At 45.8% G+C, this 22798-nt stretch overlaps 1 protein-coding gene across 9 annotated transcripts in view; it reads left to right on the forward strand.

The window, feature by feature from the left end:
- Nucleotides 1-50: 50 nt before the first annotated feature.
- The window catches only part of PDLIM1 (PDZ and LIM domain 1), a 43839-nt gene continuing 21091 nt past the window's right edge, over nt 51-22798 (forward strand). For 5 of the 9 annotated variants that reach the window (XM_017725920.1, XM_017725918.1, XM_017725923.1 and 2 more), the window contains exons 1-3: nt 455-595; nt 11589-11740; nt 21512-21596. In XM_017725920.1, coding sequence (XP_017581409.1) covers nt 470-595; nt 11589-11740; nt 21512-21596 — 363 coding nt within the window. In that variant the 5' untranslated portion in view covers nt 455-469. Of the gene's footprint in view, nt 596-783; nt 807-6512; nt 6534-11588; nt 11741-21511; nt 21597-22798 lie in introns of those variants that run through there. The other 4 variants (XM_017725921.1, XM_017725922.1, XM_008643725.2 and 1 more) reach the window with 4 other exon arrangements.

Below are 22798 nucleotides of genomic sequence, written 5' to 3' on the forward strand. Positions count from 1 at the left end.
AACCCGTCTCACCGAGGTGGCTTGAATGCTCGTCCGCCTTTGCTTGCCATGTATAGTTAAGAGCCTTTGTTAACAGAAGCCGTGTTAAGGTGTGTTTATTGCCTCTGCCCGTCTCTGTTCAAAGTCCTTCTTGCCCCCCCTTAAAAAGAAATTAGTTAGGAAATGACAAAAATTTTGCATCGAAACAATTTTAGCGTTGTACATGAATTTTCCCTCCTCTGCTGCAGCGTTTGTCTGTAAGACGCCGGTGCTCACTGCCTCACTGTCCTGTCCACGTCCCCACCTGCACCCCAGGTGCTCGGCCCGGCCGGGAGCGGGGCCCGGCCCCGCCGCGCCCTGCAGGCCCCCGGAACCACGGGCTCGTGTGTGGGGCCTGAACCCCAAACTCTGTCCCTGCACGGCTTTGCGTGGGGTGCACTGCACAGAGCCTTGTCGGCGCTGGCTGCAGGCCTCTTCCAAGGGAAGGGGAATGAAAGAATTGCTCCTCTTTCCAGCAATCCCTCTGCTAAACAAGAGGCACCCAGCGAGCTGCTGGCAGCCGTGGGCTCTGGCGTCTGCCACCACTGCACAATTTTTAAGTGCCTGCATACCCCAGGTGAGGAAGGGCTGTGGGAAGTGGAATATATCAGAACTTGAACTTACATGAACTGCCTTTAAAGAAGACCAGCATGGTCAGGCTTGTGAATTTTTATAAATGCCTCCTGCCACGGGGTCTCACTGCCTGAAGGAGCCCGGGTGCCACGGAGGAAGCTGCCAGCTGCAGGAAGGGCAGAGCTCACAAGTGCTGATAAATCCACAGAGAGGGGGTGAGCTACTAGTTTTCTGTGTAATCTCTTTCAATTACAGTAATAATGCCTCATTTTTCTAAAGAATTTTTGGACATAAAAGCAGCTTTACTGTAAGGGAAGTGATATTTACTTCATTGTTATGGTAATTACCATTTCCTTCCAGCAAAAGACTCTCAGGCAGAAGGGTGTCTAAAGCCCTACCTCACTGCTCTTACCTCTTCTTGGTCGCCTTTGTCAATGCTTATAGGCACATACCAAGGGACATAGATCAGCAAAGCGGCAAAAATAACCACCTCATGAGAAATTGCGACCCTGGAGACTAAAATGTAATAAAATAGCCTCTCTGATGGTGGTGACGTAAGTGCTGACAATTAGCAGCTCTTATCAGGGCTTTCTCTTGTGGCCCCTCTGACACTTTTAATTTCCCCTCCCAGACTTCAAGTCATTAATCTTTCCTGTGGTTTGCTCGTAAGGCTCCTGGATTTGTCTCCTGGGCTTGGGAGTGAAGTTCTTGGCAAGTCTTCCCTTTACCATGTAAAAAAAGATCTGATCCAGTTTTGACCTGTTTTAAAGAGTCTGATCCTTCTTGTGTGATGACTTTACAGGGCTGTAACTTTGGTATTCTTGCTTATTTCATTTGATACCTGTGTTTTTACCAGAGACCTTTCTGGGCACGGAGCCCTCCTTCCCTCACAGGATGGGATGAGCTCTGGCCGTAGGACTGACATCTGCCAGGGGTTGTGAGGGCCTTGGTCCCACTGTGATATGGGATAGGGGAGCTACCTGAGGGCAATGAGAGGGTGGGGAGGCTGTAACCCGTGATAAGAGCATCACCCTGGGAGCATGGGAGGTTGCAGCTCTTCCCTCCTCAGCACTTGTGTGTTTGCTTTGTGCTGCAAGCAGGTAGGAGGTGGGCGGGTGCACGGATGTGCTCATGAGGAACACTGTTAGTGGGGGAGCACAGGGCTGGGCTGTCTGCCCTGGGTGTGGGGAGCAGCATCATCCTGCCACTGCCACTGAGAGCGCTGTGATTTGGGTGTGCTGTGTGTGGGGTAAGTGCCCTCCCATGTAGCCAGTGGAGCTTGTCTCAGAGATGCACTGATGCGGTCACCGTGCTGCTCCATGTGCTGGCATGGTGGGACACCAGGAGAGACATCCATCCACTCGTGGACCTGAACAAGGTGTCTTGCAGCTCTCTTTGAACCAGGTGCCTAAATTTGGCCTGCATTGCCTGCCAGAAGCTCAGGTTTGGCTTCTGGCACCATCATCCTCATGGTGTTAAGCTTTAGAGCTTATCTTGGTATTTATGGCTCTCATCACCATTGTACCTCAGCTCCTTGCTAGTGGCTTTTGGCTTCTCAAGCTCCCCTGTCAGTTGGGGAGCAGCTGTACTTAAATGTAGTCATGTCGGTGGGAGGCAGCACGGTTGGAATTGTTCTCTGGAGGAAGTCATTGAAGCTTGGTGTTGCTGTCCTGGGTCTCCAACAAGGATGAGGAGCGCTGGGGCCATGTGCATGGCAGCCACCAGAGCAGCCTGGCCGAGGCCTTCTGTCTGACAGGGACTGCATGCTACCAATGTCTGGTTGTGCCTTGGAGGAGCAGCAGAAGAAAGATTGTGGCATTTCCACAGCTGCTCTTACCTTGTCTTTTGTCACTGCCGTACCTCACTTTCCACTTGAAATATGTGTTCAAAACTGCTTCAGCCTCAAATACATCACAAGCGTCTTGTTGTGAGAACACTTCTGGTTTCTTGGTTGTGTTGGACCAGTCTTCCCTGATGAGAGCTGAGTATGGGGATTTCACAAGTGCTGCTCATGAGCCTTTCTGGTGGAGTTTCCCGTCTCTTTAGAGGGATGCTTCACAGATGTTTCTGGCTTACATTTCTTTTTAAAACTGCAGGGTTCTTGTGGATGCTTTATTGCAGTCTTTGTTCAGAAAAAACCCCAAACTTCTGTTGATCAGTGTAATGAACTCTGGGCCAAAGCCTGCTGGATTGCCCTACAGGAGTAGGAAAGGCCCTTGTCTTTACTGCTCTTTGGGTGATACTCTGCAGTGAGTCAGTGGGGTAGAATTTGAGAAAAGTTCTTTCTGAGATGTGAATGAACACAATAAATAGAGAATAATAGTTTCTGTAGAGCTGACCTATGCACAGGGTAGTTCCCAGTTAAATCCCATTGAGGATGGGGGAGCTGATGGAGGAAGCAAGCAGCACGTTGTTCAAGGAGATGCTGAAGTGGAGCTGTCTGAAAAGCTGTGCAGTTGACAGACCCCATCCCCCTCCATTCCTCAGGTAACGTGAGCTGTTGCCTGTTTGATTGCATTCGATTTTGATAAACATTGAGGCGTTTTATTTCCAGTCAAATACATGGAACTGTCTGATAAACCTTGTTATTGAGATGAATTTTGGTTTGTGGTAGTGATCTTGAGCAAATGACCCAAAATATGCGCAGAGTAGAACAGAGCTTTGCTGTTTTGTCATGTCAAAAACCTCCCAGCCCCATTAAGGAGGGGTGTCTCTCTGAGTCTGTAAAACTGGACATTTTCTTATAAAACCAATTTTCCAGCAAAAAAAATGGTTTTAAGACAGACAAGTTATGCAAATACATCAAAAAGATGAAATCCCAACATGATGCTTGTTGCTGATTTCAACCACTGTAACATGAATTCATCCCTGCTTACTCTGATGTTTTATCTATTCATGGTATTTTAAAAACTCAGAATTTATATAAAATATGGAATTGGATCATAGTTGGGTGTTTGAGTGTGTTGGTTTTCTTTTTAAGCATGGCCCTCTGAACCAGCTTTATAAACTTAAAGCTTGATTTAGCGGTAAAACTGGACTTGATGGTCTGAAATCAAGCATGGGACTGAATCCTGTGGTGTGAAAAGAAATCAGGTTTAGCTTTGGTACTGGCTGATGTCCTTACCCTGTCAGCCAGTCACCCTTGTAGGAAGCAGCTGAGCAAGGCATCCCGGAGCCGATGTTGAGGGAGAGCCCTGCTGGTAGGGGACACCCTGCGAATGGGCATCTCTTGATGGGGCGGGGGGAGACTGTCCTCCCTTTGGCACAAGTGACTGCCCTGGGAGCTGGGCTCCAGCCTCTTCCCCAGGTGGAAAGAGACTCTGGCTGCAGGTTATTTTTCTGAGACGTGAAGGGAGCTGGGGCTTTCTGGGCAGCCCTCTGCTCCCAGAGTGGAATTAGAATGCCTTCCCTCTGCCAAAGGAAACATGGGGTGTGGTGGATGTGATAGGATTTAGGGTTGGGCTGGCTTTTCCTCTGCCTTGGCTGGTCCCCACCGTGCATACCTATGACAGCAGTTCCTCTGCCGCACAGTCCAGCTCTTGTGCCCGTGACTGCAAATCCCAGCATTGTGCTTGGGTCTCGTTCTGAGGCTGGCTGGGCAGGGGCAGGCAGCTGGGGAAAGCTGCTGGGCTTTATAGGAAGGCGAAGGCGGCTTTATGTTTCCTGCTCAGATTTTACCTGGCTGCGGGTGGGGTGGGGGCTGTGGCAGCCCCAGCCCTGCTGTGCCATGCCAGGCAGAGCTGCTCCAGAACTACTCAGCTGATAAGGGCTTGTGGAACACATTAGTGTCACATGCCAAGAGCTTCTGGCCTTGCAGAAGTGGATGGGCTGGTGTTCAGAGGACGTCAGGTTGCCTTGTGCCTTTGCTTGGAGGGAGTCCTGTCTGCTGTGTCAGAGCACAGCAGGTGTGAAGAGCAGAGGTTATACCCCTACAGACTTTGAAATCCACGTCAATCCTGGCAGTTTCCTGAGCAGCTGCTGGAAGAGCCTGTGCTTCAAAGGTACAAATGGCTGCTGAGAAGAGGAAAAAGACTTTTCTGATCTCCCTGACTGCCAGGGTTTGGATGAGAGGAAATAATCCTTAATTGTAGCAAGGGCAAAGCAGCAGAATTTTCTCAGGGTAAAGGCAGAGTGCTTTGGGGCACAAGACAGGTTTCATCTTTTCCAGTCCAGTTTCCTGAGTCTGGGGAGCACTTTTGCCTTGAAAATAACTTTTACAGTTATTGGGATACTAATCAAATGCCTTCTACCAGAGTTACATGCAGGAGCAATACTCTTGTCTTTCCTAGGAGCCAGGGTTGTATTTTCCTCAGTTCACATATTCAGACTAATTTGTCGTTGGTTATGTAGCAGCTTGATGTCACCCAAACTTTGGAGATCCCTTTTCTCTGTGCCTCTTCTTTGCAACCAGTATAATCCCTTTTGATGACATCTGACCCACCTTTTTGTGGACAAGTTCCCCAAAGAACCTAAAGAGAGAACTCTACATTTGGAGTGAATGTACCAGCCTCAGCATTATGTGAGAGCTTTGAGCCCTAGGACTTTAGGTGACAAAAGTAAATGTTGGACGTTTTGGGAGAAAGAAAGTTCATTTTGTTCCCTGATCTGCTTGTTCCTGGATGTCAAGTTATGTATGGCTGCAGGCTCCTTGGTACCTTCCACCCTCAAAAATCACTTTGTTCCTCAAGAAATGTATTTGGTATGTAGAATGAGTTGCATTTGAAGGGTGCAGCATCAAAATAAAAGGAGGAATTTTTTTTTTTTTTTCAGTATAAACAGAAATTATAGGAGCCCTTAACTGCATAAATAATTGATGTTGTTCTGGACTACAGTATCTTAGATGGTTGCTGATTACTGCATGTGTTGATTTACTTAGTGGATGAAATGAACCATCAGGAAAGGCTCAGCTGTTTTTGAGGTCTTGTAAAAAATCTCTTGTTTGTTTGTTTTGATATGGGGCATGTTGCAAAAGAAGCTGTGAGACTGAGTAACTCCTCGACCACCATTTGAGCATCTGTGAGCAAATCCTCTCTCTCACCTATGCCTGTTTATACCATCTGGCTGAGGTCAGCCCTCTCTGTGCAGTATCTGATGCCTTCTACTGTCTAGGTTAACAAAGCTCCTCTGGCATGAAGGCAGGCAGGAGGGTGAGGGCTGGGCTGCCAAAGGAGCTTGTGCTCTGGAAGCCCAGACCCCACTGGGGTGGGCTGATGCTCAGGGGTTTCACCGGCCAGAGGTATGACCTGCTTCTCCTTTTTGTCTCCTGGTGATGGTGTGATCTGGGCCAGCACAGAGCAGCCAGTGAGATTTGGGCTGCAGCCTTGTCCGACTGTAATGGTGCAGAGAATGGGAGCAGTGTTGAAGGGAGCTCTCCTGGAGCCAGCTGTAAGGAACTGACATATCATTCCCGCTCCCCTAAAGAGAAGGGGTGGGGAACGTGCTTGTCTGAATTTTCTCACACCCTCTGATCTCTGCTGACCCGGCTGCATGCTTTTGCTGGGAGAAACTTTGACTGCTTAGCATAGTACTCCAGCGCTGAGGACATTACTCATGGTAAAAGAGCAGTGTGTGTGGGTGGGGAGGATTAAACTGAATGTCAGAGATGTCTGGTTGTCACTGGTGGCCTTGGAAGTATGTTGCTTCATGTCTGTCCTTTCCAGCAATGACCCAGCTGGGTTTTCCTCTCAAACACACGTAGGTGCAGTTTCTCTAGATCTTTTTCTTGGCTGATGCTAATTTTCTTGTTTGTTATCTCTTCATCACTTCTTGCAGTGTGTGTTTAGGTGTGGAGTGATGGGTGATGCCGGAGGCTGTAGGGTCTGTGAGAAACTGTGAAGAGCTGACAGAGTGAGCATGTAGGGTGCCGGAATGGGTGAGGGGAGAAGGCCGGAAAAAAATTGAGTGAATTTTAGACCCACCCAGCTATCTTGACTCACATGGAGGTGAGTTATGCTGCTTTTCATAAAAAGGCTTCCCACCCTTCCTCCCTCTCATTTGCTGTGGGCAGCAGCTTCCCTCAATATACCCACTGCTTCCTCTTGTATCCTTGCCTGCAGAGGGAAAAAAGGCACCGTATATCCCTGTCCAGGGACTGCAAAGCTTGTTAGGTAGCATGTATGGAGGGGATTGCATCAAATGTAAAATGTGGTTGTGTTTGGCAAGCTCTGGGACAAACAAAAGTTTTATAAAGAGGTCCTGGGAGCTGAATAAGCAGCCAAATGTTTCTCCCGCTGCTAAATCGAAGTGTTTTCTATTGTAAATGCACTTGCCCAAAGACTGTCTGAAGACTTGATACTTCATAGCTCTTTGCTGGCTGGCCATCAGTGCAAGGAAACAGTAGCAAGCAAGCTGCCTGGGAGATGGTCATCTGAGCTTTGCAAAGTCCTGGTGGTGTTGGCAAAGTGGAGCCCAAAGTGTGTGTGCAAGGGGGCACGTGCACAAAGTTTCACTTTGTAGTGTAAGAAAGTAAGGTAGTTTCTTATTCTATCCCAACCAATCCTGAATCTGTGGGACCTCTTTTAAAAAAAGGGGTTGAAGCCTATAACTGGTCTAAACTGTTATCTACTACACTGAGTTTTGCGTGAATAAAGGGTGCACAATCAAACCCATGAATTGTGGGGATTATTTGTTTCTTCCGTATGCTGGCACGTGTGTCGGAGCTGGTATCAAGGACATAGTTTGATGTGTCTGGTTGTAAGTATCTAGATTGTTTCTACAGTAGCCCAGATTTCTTACACAGAACACCAGCCGAAGAGAGCATCACCATAAGCACACTCTGGGACCTATTTTGGACACAGTATAAATCAGTTCTGCTCCGCGTGTCTCAGAATTGTCTGTTCAACAGCAAAATGGCCTAATGGCAGTGTTACCCAATCACCTGGGAGCAATCACCTTGAGGTAGGGCATGGCTCCTTTCCAAAGGAAGCCCTTGGACATGATGTTACAAGGTGTGCAGAGCTTTATTCACCCGACCATGGTGTCTCTGGAACTGGGAGGTTCCTGGTGCCTTGTGAGTCTGCCCATGTCCCCATCTGCTCAACCCCAGTGGAGGAAGCCCAAGCCAGTCAGGGAGCTCTTTTGAAGGACACAAGAGAATATGCATTTGCACGAGCTGTGACTTGTGCAAGGTTGTGTTTGCCCATTTTGTTCTTGCAGTGTCTTTCTGCCCTTCTCGGCTTTCCATGCAGAAGTGCAGCTTTATCTGCTCAGTTCTGTGTCACCCACCTGTACAAGGTGTGCAAGACACTGCCTGCTGGCCCCTTGGCTCCTGCTGGTCTCTGCTCCATGCTCAGTCAAGAGGAAAGGGTAAGGAGGCAAAGCTGGGGCAAAGCTTTAGATCATCTGAGAGCAGGAGCAAAGCAGTTTCAGGTGCAAAATTTACTGGATGCCTGCTAGCCTGAAGCTTTTGTTCCTTTTCGGATTCCATTTGTGTAAGCTGGCTGGTAGCTGCCATTGCTCTGAGCACCTCTGCCTGCTTTTCCCCCAGCCACATGCCTGCCCCTGCTGCTTCCCATGGACCAGGCAGGGATGTGACAAAAATAAAAACAGGAAAATGTCTTCCCACTGGCAGACATTTTCTTCTCTGTGCTCCTCACTTAATAACAGAAACGCCTTTTGCTTGATAGCACTGACATAAGCCCAGACCTTACTGGGAGGGGGGAAGGGAACATTATTAGTAGCTATAAATCATCCTATAAAGATGGGGGATGGGTTCCCTCTGTACCTTGCCCTTGTGTAGACATGTTTGCTGTGAACGGTCCTGGCAGGCAGTCTGAGCTGGATGTTGCAGGCAGCAGTTTGTGGAAGGTTGCATTTCAGGGCAAGTTATTTCCAGACCTGAAGCAGCTGGATTTTAAGACATGTTTACTTTTGGCAGATACACTTCTCTTTTTTATTACTGTGCATCCTTGTAGCTTGTCCTTAGGGGAGAGGGTTATGTGGTACCTGAGTGGATGTAATAGCCCTTGTGCTACTGGTGGCTCTTACCTAATGGAGAAGAGCACTCACACTTCAAATTCCTGTGAAGTGGTCGCAGAAGGGAACTGACACCACAAGCACTGGCAATGCACTGAGATGTCACTGTGAATGCCGGTTGCTCTTCCTGGTGGCTCGTGGGGGTTCTTCAGGAGGCTTCAGTATTTCAGTGTCCCTGGCTGCTGTGGCTTAGCTGTTCCTGGTGATACAGGATCATTTCTACCAGCCTATCACATATTGTGTAATTATCAGTCTTGAAATGCAAGCTGTATGGCTGAGTCTTCAGCAGTGTTCCAGTGCTGGCATTAATCCACTGTTGTTCCTGACCCTTTGGCAGCTTGTCTGATTGAAAATGAATCATGGTAACAGTGTACTGAGCTTGGTGTTCCTTACAGGGCTGAGTAATGTGCCTCTCTCCCTCCTTTGGTAGCAGAGGAAATAAAGGCCCCAAGAAACCAAGTGACTCAGTTAAGGTCCAGAGGCCAGGAGAGGACCCACACTGTGTTTCCTGCAGGCTCCTTTTGTTTTAATTATATCCTTAGGGATATGTTTTATGGTTTTTATAAAGACAGCTCCCAAATCTGATGGGACTATAGGCAACTTTCAGTGCTCAGGATTTCTTCAGAGCTGTAAACTGTCCCTGTGTGCTGGTTTTGGCTGGGGTAGAATTGTTCACAGTGGCTGGTAAGGGGCGGTGTTTTGGATTTGTGCTGAGCACAGGGTTGATAATACAGAGACGTTTTTGTTATTGCTGAGCAGGGCTTACACAGAGCCAAGGCCTTTTCTGCTTTTTGTACTGCCATGCTGGTGAGGAGTCTGGGTCCAGCCGGGACAGATGACCTGAACTGGCCAAAGGGATGTTCCAAACCAGATAACATCATAGTCAGCATGTGAAACAGGGGAAAGAAGGAGGAAGGGGAGATGTTTGGAGGGATGGTGTTTGTCTTCCCAAGTAACCATTATGCATGATGGGGCCCTGCTCTCCTGGGGGATGGCTGAACACCTGCCTGCCCATGGGAAAGAAGTGAATTAATTTCTTGTTTTGCTTTGCTTGTGTGTGTGGCTTTTGCTTTCCCTATTCAACTGTCTATCTCAACTCAGGAGTTTTTTCGCTTCAACTCTCCCAATTCTCTCCCTGGCCCTGCAGGTGGGGGAGTGAGTGAGCAGCAGCGTGGGGCTTGGCTGCTGGCTGGGTTTGAACCACGACACCCTGTCATAAGGTTTACCGGAGGTACTCTCAAGGCAATGAATCCAGTGGAGTGGCTGCAGATTGCACTCAGTGGCCTCGATAGGTCACCAATCGGCTGCAGCTTGGCAAGTGATGATCTTCACATTTAAATCAGATTTTCTTTATCCATCTGGTGCTTTGTCTGGTGTTTTCATCAGCACTTCCTCTCTCAGTTCAGAGACTGTTTACAGCATTCAAAGTGGTGTACAGGTAGACATTCATTATTGGCTGACCCATCTGAAGCTCTTTGGATTAATGTTGAGCACCTTGGTCTGTGATCCACGGCTGTGTCCTTCCTTTTTCCATGAAACACTTTCCTAGTAGAGAGGCGAAAAAAGAAAAACATCTTGTGATCTTTCTTCTGGATGGGGAAAATAGCCCACTACAGCTGTGACGAGATGTGCTGAACAGCCTTAGTTTTGGCCCGTGGAAAACAGTGATTGCTGCTAATGTGTGACACCCCTAGAAGGGGAGTGTTTCCCTGAGGGCAATGATTTGCCAACCAAACCCTAGTAAGGAGGGATCTCTAAATCTTGTGAAAGATACTTATGTCTGAAAGGTCTGCTGGGTTTGCTCAGCTGCTTTCCGGCATGCTGAAACCTAGCATGAATGTGTAGAATGAATACCAGTTGCAATGGACTCATAAATGAGGTATGTCTCAGCTGCGAGGCATGTTTTAATCTGTACTCATGTCTGGGAGCAGTCCACCCTTCTCATTTCCTGGGCCTATTAAATAATGGACGAAAGCCCATAGAAGTCATTACACTCCTTTCACAAACTCATTAAAACTGCACAAAATCTTATGTAGTGTTTGCAAAGCCACAAACATGACATTATTCGCCCTCTGCCCAGGCAATAATTTTGGCCCAAAGAGGTCTCAGTTGTTAAGAGGACACCTCTTTAAAAGACGTAGGGCAAAATGAACAAGCCATTTAGTTGATTTATTTGAAAATGCCAAGTTTTAGCTGGAACCTTTTTCATGAGGAGTGTCATACTGACAGCATTGCTGCATAGTGTCTTCTGTCTGGGATCACATGGAGAGGAAAGGGAGATGCAATATGGCAGAAGGTATCAAGGTGAGCTGTGGTCAGTTGGGAGGGTTGGTGCTTCTACTTTTTCAGACACTATTGGCAGCTTGTGGTTTAAAGATGAAGTTTCTGATGCCTTTCTCCCTTCCAATATGCTTGTTAGATCATGCACTGCCTTGGGATTGATCTTGCTGAAGTCAGTAAATGTGTGTTGCACCTGTTCCTGGGCAAAACCAGATTATTACAACTAAAGAAGCAATCCAAAATCTTGAGTCCAAACCTTTCCTTCAAGGAAGGAAACAAATGAGATTGTGATGCAGGCAAAGGTGTTTGTGATTGGCATTGATTATATTGCAATGACTCTGATACTCTTTTCTGTCACCTCTGTTCTTAGAGACTTGGACTTCTTTCTGTCTGTCCTCAGCATCTTCTGTTTCAGAGAGCACTTCTTTGTCCAGGAAAGAACAGATTTACTTTCTGTATGATCTTGCCCTCCAGCATGAGAATTGTCTTGAGTGAAAATACTATTTTTGTTATTTGCCTGTTGTCCTTTCTCCAGATTTCTATCTGTGAGTGCCAAAACAAAATCCCCTGTCTAAAAGACCTAGATAGATTTCTGCTGAGAATTTACTTTCGTTAATTTTAACTTCTTTGCTTCCAGGTACCAGTCAGAAAAAACACAACTTCTCCAACTGTTTTTCAAATGATGCTATGGAAATCTCCTCCCTGGAAAGTCCATTCACTCTTTTTGTTTTGTTTTCTCTTAGGTGACTCCAGGCAGCAAAGCTGCAATAGCCAACTTGTGTATAGGAGACCAGATCATAGCCATTGATGGAGTGAACACAGATAACATGACACACCTTGAGGCACAAAACAAAATCAAGGCTTGCACAGATGAACTCACTCTGACAGTCAGCAGGTACGTAGCTGAGCAAGACTGGACTGGAGAGAGGGAGGGTTGCAGGGTGGGCAGTAGCTGTGTTTTGGTTTGACAGTAGGCCTCTCTGGCTGGTTTAATTTGACCTCTCAGTGCTTTGTCTGGCAGGTGCTGGCTAGCAAGAGGGAACTGCATTTCATCCTTTAATCCTGATGCTGCTTGCATTTGCTGCACTTTGACCTTATGAAAACAACTTTCCAAGTGAGGAATTGGCTGATAATTTATGCCAGTCTGTCAGCTTATTCTGTGGTTCCTGACAGCAAGAAACCAAAGATGGTCTCATGAAGACTTCACTCATAGCAGAGAAGGTGCAACCAGAGATGACCTTCCTTCCTGTTGCGCTCATTTAGCAGTTAAACTATACACTTACGTGTTGTTCTGAGTGATTAATTGCCTGGCTTCTGCCATGCACGGACTCAGAAATGTTGTGCATTTTGAAGCCTCTTGATCAAACAGCACCATCAGTCTTAAACAGTGACGACCCAGGGTGCAACAAAGTTTCATCTTAGGCATCAGTCTCTTCAAGTCCTGAAAAACTAAAGGAGGGTGACAGCTGAGACACAATTTCTGTCACTAGTGTAGAGCACAGGCTGGCTTCAGCCTTCCCACCATCTTGAACTGCAGAGCAATGGACAACTTCATTCCTTTCCCTAGCCGTGCTTTGTTCTTGGGCCATCTTTGTACAGAGAGGAAATGGAGATGGGAAGGCAGGACTCCGCTTTGCACTGACCTGTTGCTACTTAAAAGAACAGGAGCCTGATTTTTTTGAAGGTGCTGGGGATTATCCTTCCTTTTGATGTGAATTGCAGCTGCAGGTACCGCCACTTTTCAAAGTCAGATGGTAGATGCATTGTGGCATTTCTGGTTGCTCTGGAGCAAGATTTTCCTGTGCCTGCTTTCCCTCAGAGTGATCATCCATCAATTTCAGGGCAGATGCAGGGGAAGTGCTTTCAAAAGGAGTGCAAAAGCATGTCTTAAATGATACAGTGGTTCAGTTGTTCAGGGCCTTTCTGATAAACAGAAATCTTTACCATAGCTCAGACAATGCCAGGAGTCCAGCAGGCATATCCCAGTTTAGGAAGAAGCGATAGGTCTTGGCCAAAAAAAAAAGCCTGATGGTTCATTAAGGGAATTCACAGATGGAAGAATGGAGCACAGTGCAGGCAGTGTGAATGGGCAGTGAGCATTGCAGCAGCCTGTTAACCCCAGAGTTTCTCATACTGGCCTTGAACTTAGCAGCATGCAATCTTCCTGCAAAGGAGTGTTCCTTTTCCTCTCCAAAATCCAGCTGCTTGACTTGGCAAACGAGTGCCATGTGGTTCTGGCTGGGAAAGAGGAAGGGAGGCAAGGACTCTTTCAGCCTGCAGGCAAGTTCACTCTTACAGATCATTGAGTCTGTAAAATGTGTTTGCTAATGTTAACTACAAAGTCGTTAAGTTTATAGCTACCCTCTGCACGTTTCATTGCCTTGGGTGTGGAAGCTGTCCATGGAGAGATTTCTAGCTGGATCTACAGCTGTATAAAACTGTGCAGGGGCTTTGAGTTTACAAAGCTCCTTCAAGACCCCCTTTTAATGAGGTAGCATGAGTGTGTGTTGGATGCTTCTGCTGCTGTTCTGATCACTGAGTTCTGCTGACAGAAGGCCAAGAAGGGTGTCAAAACTGCAAGGAAGTGAAAGCAGTGATCTCACTTCTTACCACTTTAGGGTTTGATGCAACTATCCATTGCTTTGTGTAAAATCTGTGTGCATCATCATGTGTTGTCTTTCCTGGTTGTACTCTGTTGAGAATATTTTATCCCTAATGCCCAGTGTCTCCTTCTAGGCCCCCATAACTGTGTTGGTCTAAATGCAGCTGGACTCAGTGGTCAGAAGTGCTACATAGTCTTTATTGCTGAGGCAGGAGCACTTCTTTACTTTGCAATCTAAGGCCTTAAAATGAAAAGCCCTAAGAGGATGCCTAGAGAGGTGACAGAGAAAGACCTGGAGCCATGCTTCATCTTCCTGCTCAACTTAAGGTAGAGGAAATGGGTGAGGAAAGCAGACTATGGGGTAGTTGTGAGCCATCCTCTGTGAAGAAGGGAAGGGCATTGCCACGGAGGTGGAGAGGTTGGAAGGCTCTTGGGGAAAATGAGTGCCACCTGGCCAAATGGTATGGCTTGGGCTTCCTGGGCCTTGGTGGGCACAACTGTCGCTAAGGCTTGACCATACAGTTGTTAAGGAGGGCTCACAATACATTCAGGCCAGAGCTGGAAGTTTTTTCTCTGTCAAAGTAGCTCTGTAAGTAGTTGGTTGAGTATGAAAAGGAATGTATATCATGTACACTTCAACACCACCGAACCTTGGGTCTGGTCTCCACGCTGTGCAGTTGTAGCTTGTTAGCTGAATTGGTTGTACCAAGGAGCTGTGCTGGCACAGATCATTGCTCTGACAGAGTAGCACCTCTGTGGGTTGGAACATCACAAACTGGTGTGAGGATGTCCCAGCTGTGCTAGGTTTTCTGGCGTGAGAAGTCTTCCAGTCCTTTTCTACTCACCATCAGAGAGATGTCTTGTGAAAGCATAAATCCTTAGTGATTTTTAAATTCCTAGCTGATGAATTTTTAATGATTACTCATTTAAATGATTATCCATGCTAAATATTCTCTGACCTGCATTCAGTGTGGCAGCAAGGTTGTGCCAGGTGGGATTTCATATACAGGTCTGAGCTCACACCAGGTGTTTCAGTTTCACCAAAGGATCAACACCATTGTGACAGTGGAGACTTCATTTGTGTCTGTGCTGTAAATGTGATGAGTCTATGTGGCTTGAAGATTCTACTAATTCTAGTGGGTGAATTAGTACAAGAAAAATCTTTAAAGGATGGAGGTGTCTCTGCTGCAGAAAGCCTTTAAGCTGCAAATAGCTGGAGGCTCTGAGAGTGTTTCATAGCAGTATTATGCTTGTCTTTTTCATGTGCTCTTCTGTGAACCAAAACACACTTTGTACATGTGTGTTCTTCAAACAGGCAACTGTCTTCTCTTTTAATGATAGCCAAGTAGTTAAGATGTCTTCATGTTTTGCTTACTAATGATTATTTAAGAGAAGTGTAAATATAGAGAATGGAAAGGACCTAAACACTTCTGGTAAAGGAAATGCTGTTTGCTCTGTATGCTTGATTGTGTATATCAACAGCATTCCAATGTTTCCTGTTTCACTATTTTTCTCAGCGATGGTAGCAGTCCAAAAATATTTCAGATCAGATTGTAGGCAGGAAATCTAGTCTAACACAAGTCGCCATTAAAAACGTATCGGCTTTCTAGGTGAAGAAAACATGCCTGGTCTGCTTTTTCACCCAAAAGGGAAAACCTCTTAATTTCCTAGGGTTTAAAACCCGGCCACAAATTGCTTTCTCTGGATACTCTTTTCTAAGTGGCGCTGCTAGGTCCTTTGCTATTAGATTTGTGAACAGAGTTTGAAAGGTCTGTCTTCTGCCTCGAAAGTGGGTGTTCAACACTCTTGCCGTATATAACGAATTCCCACTGAACTCACTGTGTCTAGCAGCTCCCGCTCTTTTCTGAGCCTCTGTTTGTTTTTTCATTTTGCTTGTTGTTTCAAGAGAAATGTAGTTTCCAAGAAACCAAAGTAAAGGTTCCATTATTGTCTTCAGCAGTATAAAATCAAGCTCAAGACAGAGTGCTTCAGTCAACTTAAGCCCACCTGGTTGCTGAACTGAGAAATTCACAGGGAGATTTTTGTCTCTCCATAGGAAAAATGAAGTTTTGAATCTTTGAGAAGTGCTACTCTTCTTTTTCCTGGTGTTTTGTTGTTTTTTTGTTTTTTTTTCAAATTAGGGTGTGAACATCACTGCGCTGACATATTAGGGTTGAGCAAAGCCTCGCCTGGGGCTGCTCTCCATTAGTGGGTGTAAGCAGCAAGATGTGTCCAACAGATTGGAGAAAGCTATCAACTTTCTTTGGGAATTTATTTGAGTAAGATGCTTCCCCTGACAGAGAACATTCAAAGAAAAGAAGGTACAGGAGGAACAAATGCTACCACAAAATTCACATAATAGTCAAAAGATCCAGGCATCACCCATGTCAGTGAAAATGCTCATGATGAATTTGACACACAGTTCTGTTGTAGCTGCAGATGTACAAAAGCAGATAAATATTCATTGCAGCACAGGTGAAAATTACTTCTAAAACAAATGCCTCTTTGCCTGTGGCTATAGTCACCAGACGGGTGGTAGAACTGTGCAGCCCTCAGCAAATCAAAGGTAAAGTGTATATGTAGGTGTTTTTTCAGCAAAGAAAGTGTTCCTATAGTGAGTCCTTCCCTTTATGTCTGGAGGCAGTTTGGGGGTGGTAGAGGGGAATATCTGTGAAAAAGGGTTGCAAACGTGTAATCTCTTGTTCTGCTCCTACTGTCATTTTCCTCAAATTTCAAGCTGCTTTTTTGCCACTCTGCTGCCAGCTTATAATACATTAGTGCACCTTCTTTGTTTGCAATAGTCTTTTAATTTGCTGAAAGTGCTGCCAAGGAGCGAAGCTATGTATTTGTTCTTTGAAAAGTGCTAAGATCAGGGAAGTCAGATCTGCTACCAGGACCTGTTAAATGGATTGTCAGAAAGGATCATGTGTAGATGCTTATGAAGAAGAGGAGGGCACATGTATGATGTCCTCTACATTTTATGTGGTAGGTTTGGTTGCACTCTTGCTTGCTCCATGTGTTCCCAGGTCTGAGCTATGGGGAATAGTTGCACAAAGCCACAATAGGCTTGGATTTCTGTTCTAGGAAGTTGGTGGAATCCGTTGACTCATTTAGGTTTGCTTTTTTGCTTTCCTGCCAAGAAGAGTTTTCCAGTTCTGTCATCTTACTAATAATTCCTTTGGCCCTGGGAAAAGCCAGCTGCTCAATGTGCAGCTATATAAGGCCATGCAGGTTGCCTGGCTCTCCGTGGCCGCTCCCAACCTCTCCATGGCTGGTGTGGTGCTTCCAGCCCTTGTGGGTGCATGCCAGCAGCTTTTACTAACAAGTGACACATTCAAAGTAATTTTGGCAAATCAAGATTGGTATTTGTTGTGATTTTACAGCCTCTTTGGTGGGGCAGTAGCAGTTAACTCTGCAGCTGGCTAGTGCAAGAACAGTGTGAGTTTGAGCAGTCAGGTGTGTCTTAGCCTTTGTAGCTGTCATGAACCTGCTCCAGATAAGCTTCTGTTGTTTCGTCTGTGTAACTGGAGTTGCGTTTTTGGTTCTCGTGGTTGTATAAAGAGATAGCTGAAACACAAGAGGGCCATGCATGGAGAAATGCATTTGGGGCCTCCTGTCTCTAGGAAGTTGTGACTGTCATTGCTGTTTGAATTGACAAGAGGCTGTATGCAGCCTGAGTACAGTTTTGCTTACCAAACTGAATATGTCCATTAATGAATGGTTGTTAAAAGTGACTATTCATGTTTAAAGCTAAGGGCCTGTATTTGACAGCTGTTGTAGCTAAAAGGCTGATTAAAAGGTACCTTCCTGGTAGCCTGAGAGCTCTTGTAGTTAGTTTCTAAACATTATTAAAATGCCTGTCTAAAACTCTGGTGAGAGGATTGCGAAAGAAATTCTTTAGGTCTTTCCTCATTTTCAGCTCAAAAACTTTTGTGCTGCACAAGAAACTTTTCAGTCTTTTGGGGTTTATTTCCTACTTTGGTATCTTAGTTGTGTCTATCCCAGTGTTTGAAATGAGAATGTAGATGTGCCTTTCTTCTTTATGGAAATTACACAGTTCTTGGCACAAAGAATTAGACCCTCATTTTCCACCTCTGAATTTTCCCTTGAAGCTGTGGATTCCCTTGAATCAATGCTTTTGCATGCAAAGCACTGATAGCAAAATCCAGGCTCTTGTAATGTTTATGTTACATCATGTTCAAGCCAAGCTGCTTGAAAAGTGTTGTTTCACAAATACCTTTCCAGATTCCTGCCTTGACTTGCATACAGTTTCCTTCCTTCTTTTCCTACCAGTACCTCCGCATCCAAACTAGCATCAGAGAAATTTCTTTCTAATCTTGGGTCTTGGTTTCTGCCTGTATGAAACAGGAGACGCATGGCTCATTCCCTGGCGCTGTCTTGGTTACTCTATCCTGTAGTAAGGAAACAGCATGGAAATGTAAACTGCAAACATGATGAAGTTTGTATATACATGTACGTGCAATTAACTTGCCTGACCCTCATTTTCAGGCTTGTTTGTGTCATGTTTTTGTCTCCTGCACCATTTGAGTGTTGCTCTTTGATGGAGTCTCATTTGAAAGAATATGCATTAGAAACTATATTATAAAATAAATATTTATCAGTTTATCATGAATCTCTGAGATCTGACAAGGATGCCAAAGCCTCTGGCTTTCACCAGACAGGGTGGGATTCCCCAGCAGGCTGTTGGACATCCAGCCCCTCCACCAGTGGAGAGGCAGGTCTGGCAGCCCTGCTAGCATGGCCGTGCTTGGTGGCAGGGGTACAGCCTTGCCGAGGGGAGCATGGAGGTGGTTTTTTGGCTGGAGGCCTTCTCCCTCAAATTTGGGGAAAAAATCCTCCAAAAAGCCATTACCAGTAGCAGCCTGGTGTGGACTGAGGGTACTGTTACCAAAGCTGGCTTTAGCTGTCTACTGTGATACCTGTTCCCTACTTTGTAAAACTAAGATATGAAAACATACAGATAGATCCAAATATGGTGAGTCTAATCTGCCCTGCTGTCTGTGCCTGGTGCCCACACTTCCCAGTGCTGCAGAAGGTAAGCCCTGGGCCACTAGTGGGGCATAAGGTGAACTTTTAGGTGCTCTTTTTCTTCCTCCTGCCACAGTTCAGTAGAATTACAGGCATTGACACAAGAAGCAGAGCCAGGAAACCCTTGCTGAGAGCTGGGACCATAGTGGTCCTACCTAACACCCACCGACCATGGGCTCCACATGTGGTGGATGGCAGTGGGATGGGGCATGTGCCTCGAAGGGTCTGCTGGGTAAAGCCAGGGAGAGCAAAGCTGTGTCCTTTTCCGCTTCGCTGGGGCCATAAATGGGCTGCTGAGAGTGGCTGAGGGGCTCTGCTGCAGCTGTTGTGAAGACAAGGGAAAGCTTTATCCTCCCTGCCTTAGAGGGACAGATGCATGGCCTATTTAACATTTCTGTTTGGATAACTTTTAGACTGGATTGACAGTAAAGCTTGGAGTGACCTTGCTGCTTCCATTTATATCCAGTGACAGAGTAGAATGGCAGCAGTCTGGGGAACAAACTTGAGCTATTTGCCTTGCTTATAAATAAAGGTGAAAAATCTGCTCAAAACCACCTGTGGGCTGCAGTAGTTGGCCATAATTGCCTCCCCTCCACTGAAGACTAATGTGCTGTGTCACCAGCACCTCAAATACATTGAGTGAGGGGCAGTGGGATGAAAATAAGTGCCTGAGGGGAAGTTTCTGTTCTGTCTTCATTCACTGGCCTGCTCTAGGCTTAAATTTTTCAGTCTGAATAAAGCCTTCTGGTGCTTCTGAAAGCTGATAGTAAACTGAAGTAAAAGAAAATGCTACCTCAAAAGTTCTTCGATCACTGCTGTGAGAACTGGCACAGGGATGCCTCATGCTAGAAGTCAGCTGAAGTGTTTAATGCTCTCTGAGCTGCTCTTTCATCTCCAGCCAATGTCCCTTTGCTTATAGCCTGGCTGGCTGGGTGTCTCATTTCCATATATTTTGCTGTGTCCCCTGTTTTTCCAGAGGAGATGAAACTTGGTCATACATGATCTCCAAACATTTTCAAGGAATAAGGCTTTGGTCAACAGGCTTTGGTCAACAGGCTGCTCCCCTATGTGCAAACAGTCTTCAGGTGTGGAAAATACAGCTGTCCAAGAAATGGGTGTGTGAGACTTGATAGCCATAATCTGGGTGGTATTGTTGGTTCCTCATCATGGGTTGCCAGAATCAAGGAGAGAACGGTTGTTTTTTATTCACTTGAGACATGTTGGACATCCAGTAACAGCAGCTGTTGTGACAAGACGATGATCAGATTGGTGTGGATCTGATACCATGCAGCTGTTACAGTCATACTTGTCCGTGTGTGCCTCAGTTTGCCAGACAGCAGCATTTGAGTGGCATAGGTTGTCAGGTATCAGCTGGGCTTGCACGATGCAATAACCAAGAGTCAAAGGTTTGCTGTACCTGAATACCCATAAAGGACATCCGGTGTGAGCTGTGTGTTTGTACTTTTCCTGTGAAAGGAGGTACAGCGCAGCGCACTTCATTCAAGTTTCTTCTCTCTAAAGTCCACAGTGCAATAAAGGGAATAGCAGGTCAATAAAACTCTTCCTCTTCCCTGACTGAGAATGCTGCCTCCCATCTCCTCCCATTGAGTTGCACTCCGAATGCAAATATTAAAATACTATTTATGCAGAAAATATCTGGGATGTATGTGTGCATCTCAGCTAAGTTTGGGCTGTTTAAAAAATGTTATGACTTTGGAGGGCCTTTAGAGGAATGGTGCAGACTGGACTGAATATGTGTGGATAGCTCTGTTTCTCCATCCTTTGTCAGTTTTAGAAGCCTTTTATTTTTCTAGTCTCTTTCTCCTTCTTTAACTGGAAAATCTCTTTCAGTTAATTCTCAGTGGAAGCATTCCTGTTTTGCTAACTAAGTACTTAAATTATAGCTAGTCCTTGACCCACAAATACCTAGGAAGTACATCTATCTGCAGTTGCAGATTCCAGAAAGGACTCCTGTCAACAGCACAGGACATGGTTTTCAGACCTCATCCTGAGAGTTTATCGGCCATCTGTTTGCTGCATGATGCGATGTTTAGCACTGAACAGCAGTTTTCATTCAACGGTACTGCAGTCACTCATTCACTACTATTAAAAAATTTGGGAAAAGTGGCACTGTTTGGTCCATCTGAGATGCTAACTACTGTCTGTACTTCTGAGAAATGTAGGTACCATATGTTTCCCACGAGGTATTTCAAGCAAATCCAAGCACTCCACTTCTTCCTCACCACTTGTTTGTCATTCTTTGGGACACAGCAAAATTCCACAATGATGATGGTAAAATCAGTTGGTTTTAGTTGTAGATCTTGACTTGTGTTTCAGACTGCTGTGAGTAATTGGGGCAGACCACAGGCCAGTAAAGGTTATGTAGACATTCTCTGTCACATGATTTTGTCTCAGTTCTTAGTCCCATTGTAGGCTGGGATTTTTTTTTTCATCGTTCCCAAAAGCTTCTGTTTATTCAACATGGATACCACTATAAATAAGAAGAAAATTCTGGAGACCCAAATGTAAGAAATATTTCTAGCTTATCTCCAGGACAGTCCAACCCCAAGAACAAAATGTTCTCTGTATAGTCAATACAGACAACAATCATTCCTTTTCCTGGCTATCCATAAAAGCTGAAACAATCTGAATTGTCCCACTTAATTAAGGGATCTGCTTCTAAGGGATATCTCTAGCTTCTGCTTTTGGGTAACCGCCAGCTTGACAGCCTGGGTGGGAGCCCATGCCTGTTGTGTTGCCTGCGGGGTCACAAAGGATAAGCCAGGGCAGTCACTGCTGAGATCTTGTCTTGCTCCAAGGACCTCATTCATATCTAAGCCACCTATGTTGTGTACCTAAAATGAGGCTGTGAAGATTGCTCCTGATGTGGATTGTGCTATATGTACAAGAGACTGTGGAAAAGTTTGAGAAATTGATGAACTTTGAGTCTTTTAATAACAATAACAGTGCTCACTGATGGAAACAAATTAACTACTCAAAATTTTTATGTTGCAGAACGGAGGCAAAAGTCTGGTCACCACTTGTAAATGAGGAGGGAAAGACGCATCCTTATAAGATGAATCTGGCCTCTGAGCCACAGGTAAGTACTGGAATAACTGTCTGCTCTTGTTCCTGCTTACTCCTGTGAGAGAAGTTCCTGGCCTGATCCTCCAAGGAGCTGAGCATGTGCCACTCTGTGAATCATGCTGGGGATAGCATCATGCCCCATACTATCAAGAGGTCATACGGCCCTTGGAGGCCTTGAGAGACAGACTCCCTCATGGTGAGAAGCCTGCTGCTGTGGAGAGCTAATCAGGTACCATGCCAAAGGTAACCTGCTTGGGTCAGAGGTGTCTCCTACCATCGGCATGCTCACACCTACCACAGGGCACAGACAGCACTGTAGAGGTGTGGCTCAGGAAATCATTGCTACTGTGCTAAGCCAGTTGATTTTCATAGAGAGAAAAGTCTTGAGGGGTGAGGAATTTTATTCACTCTTACAGTGTTTTCTGTTGGTTTGGATTTTTTAATTTTACTCAGCAATCCCTTAGCAGTCTAGCTGTGGAGAAAGTGGAAGAGAAATACACCAGCATCTTACATTGTTATCTGTATGGCAGATCATGCAGCCTCTGTCTAGGAAGTTGGGTTTGTAACCTGTTGGCAGCCTGGCTTCATTGGTCTGCTGCCTCTGTCAAGTAAACGTAGTAATAAGAGTGATCTGTGCAAGGGCATTGCCAGGGCTAGATTTACTGCAAAAAATATAAAATAACTACACTAAAATCAGTGGCATTCCTCTGGATTTTCACTGGGGGAATGACATGACCCCAGTGGATTCTGGCCCTAGCATGCAAGCCATGTGAGTCTTTCTAGCAAAATAAGTAGACTGTAGAACTAGTTTGACCCTGCAATTAATTAAGCATTAATATGGCTGTTTCAGTTGGAAAGGACCTGAGACTAAAGCAGCACATGTGCAGCAACACCCTGCCCAGACCTTGGCCTGGGATCTGTCCATGTTCTCTTTCATGTCAAGCTTCTCTGTGTTGCTTGGCCCTAGAATTCAGTACGGCATTCTCCAGGTATTTCATAACTCTGCCAAGGCACACTGTGAGACTGAGCCATTTGGACTTGGTTTGAGCTGGAGCCATGTGGTGACACCTGTCTGTGACACTGTTGAGCTGAGGTCTGGTCTGTCTTCTGCTGCTCAGATTTTGGAAAGGCTCTGTTTCAACCTTGGGACTTGGGCGCTGTCTCTTGCCAAAGGAGCGGGGCAGAGTCTGCACTGAGGCTTTGCTGCAAGGAGCC

Source organism: Corvus brachyrhynchos, unplaced genomic scaffold (assembly GCF_000691975.1).
Source record: "Corvus brachyrhynchos isolate BGI_N302 unplaced genomic scaffold, ASM69197v1 scaffold61, whole genome shotgun sequence".
NCBI classification, from domain to species: Eukaryota; Metazoa; Chordata; class Aves; order Passeriformes; family Corvidae; genus Corvus; species Corvus brachyrhynchos.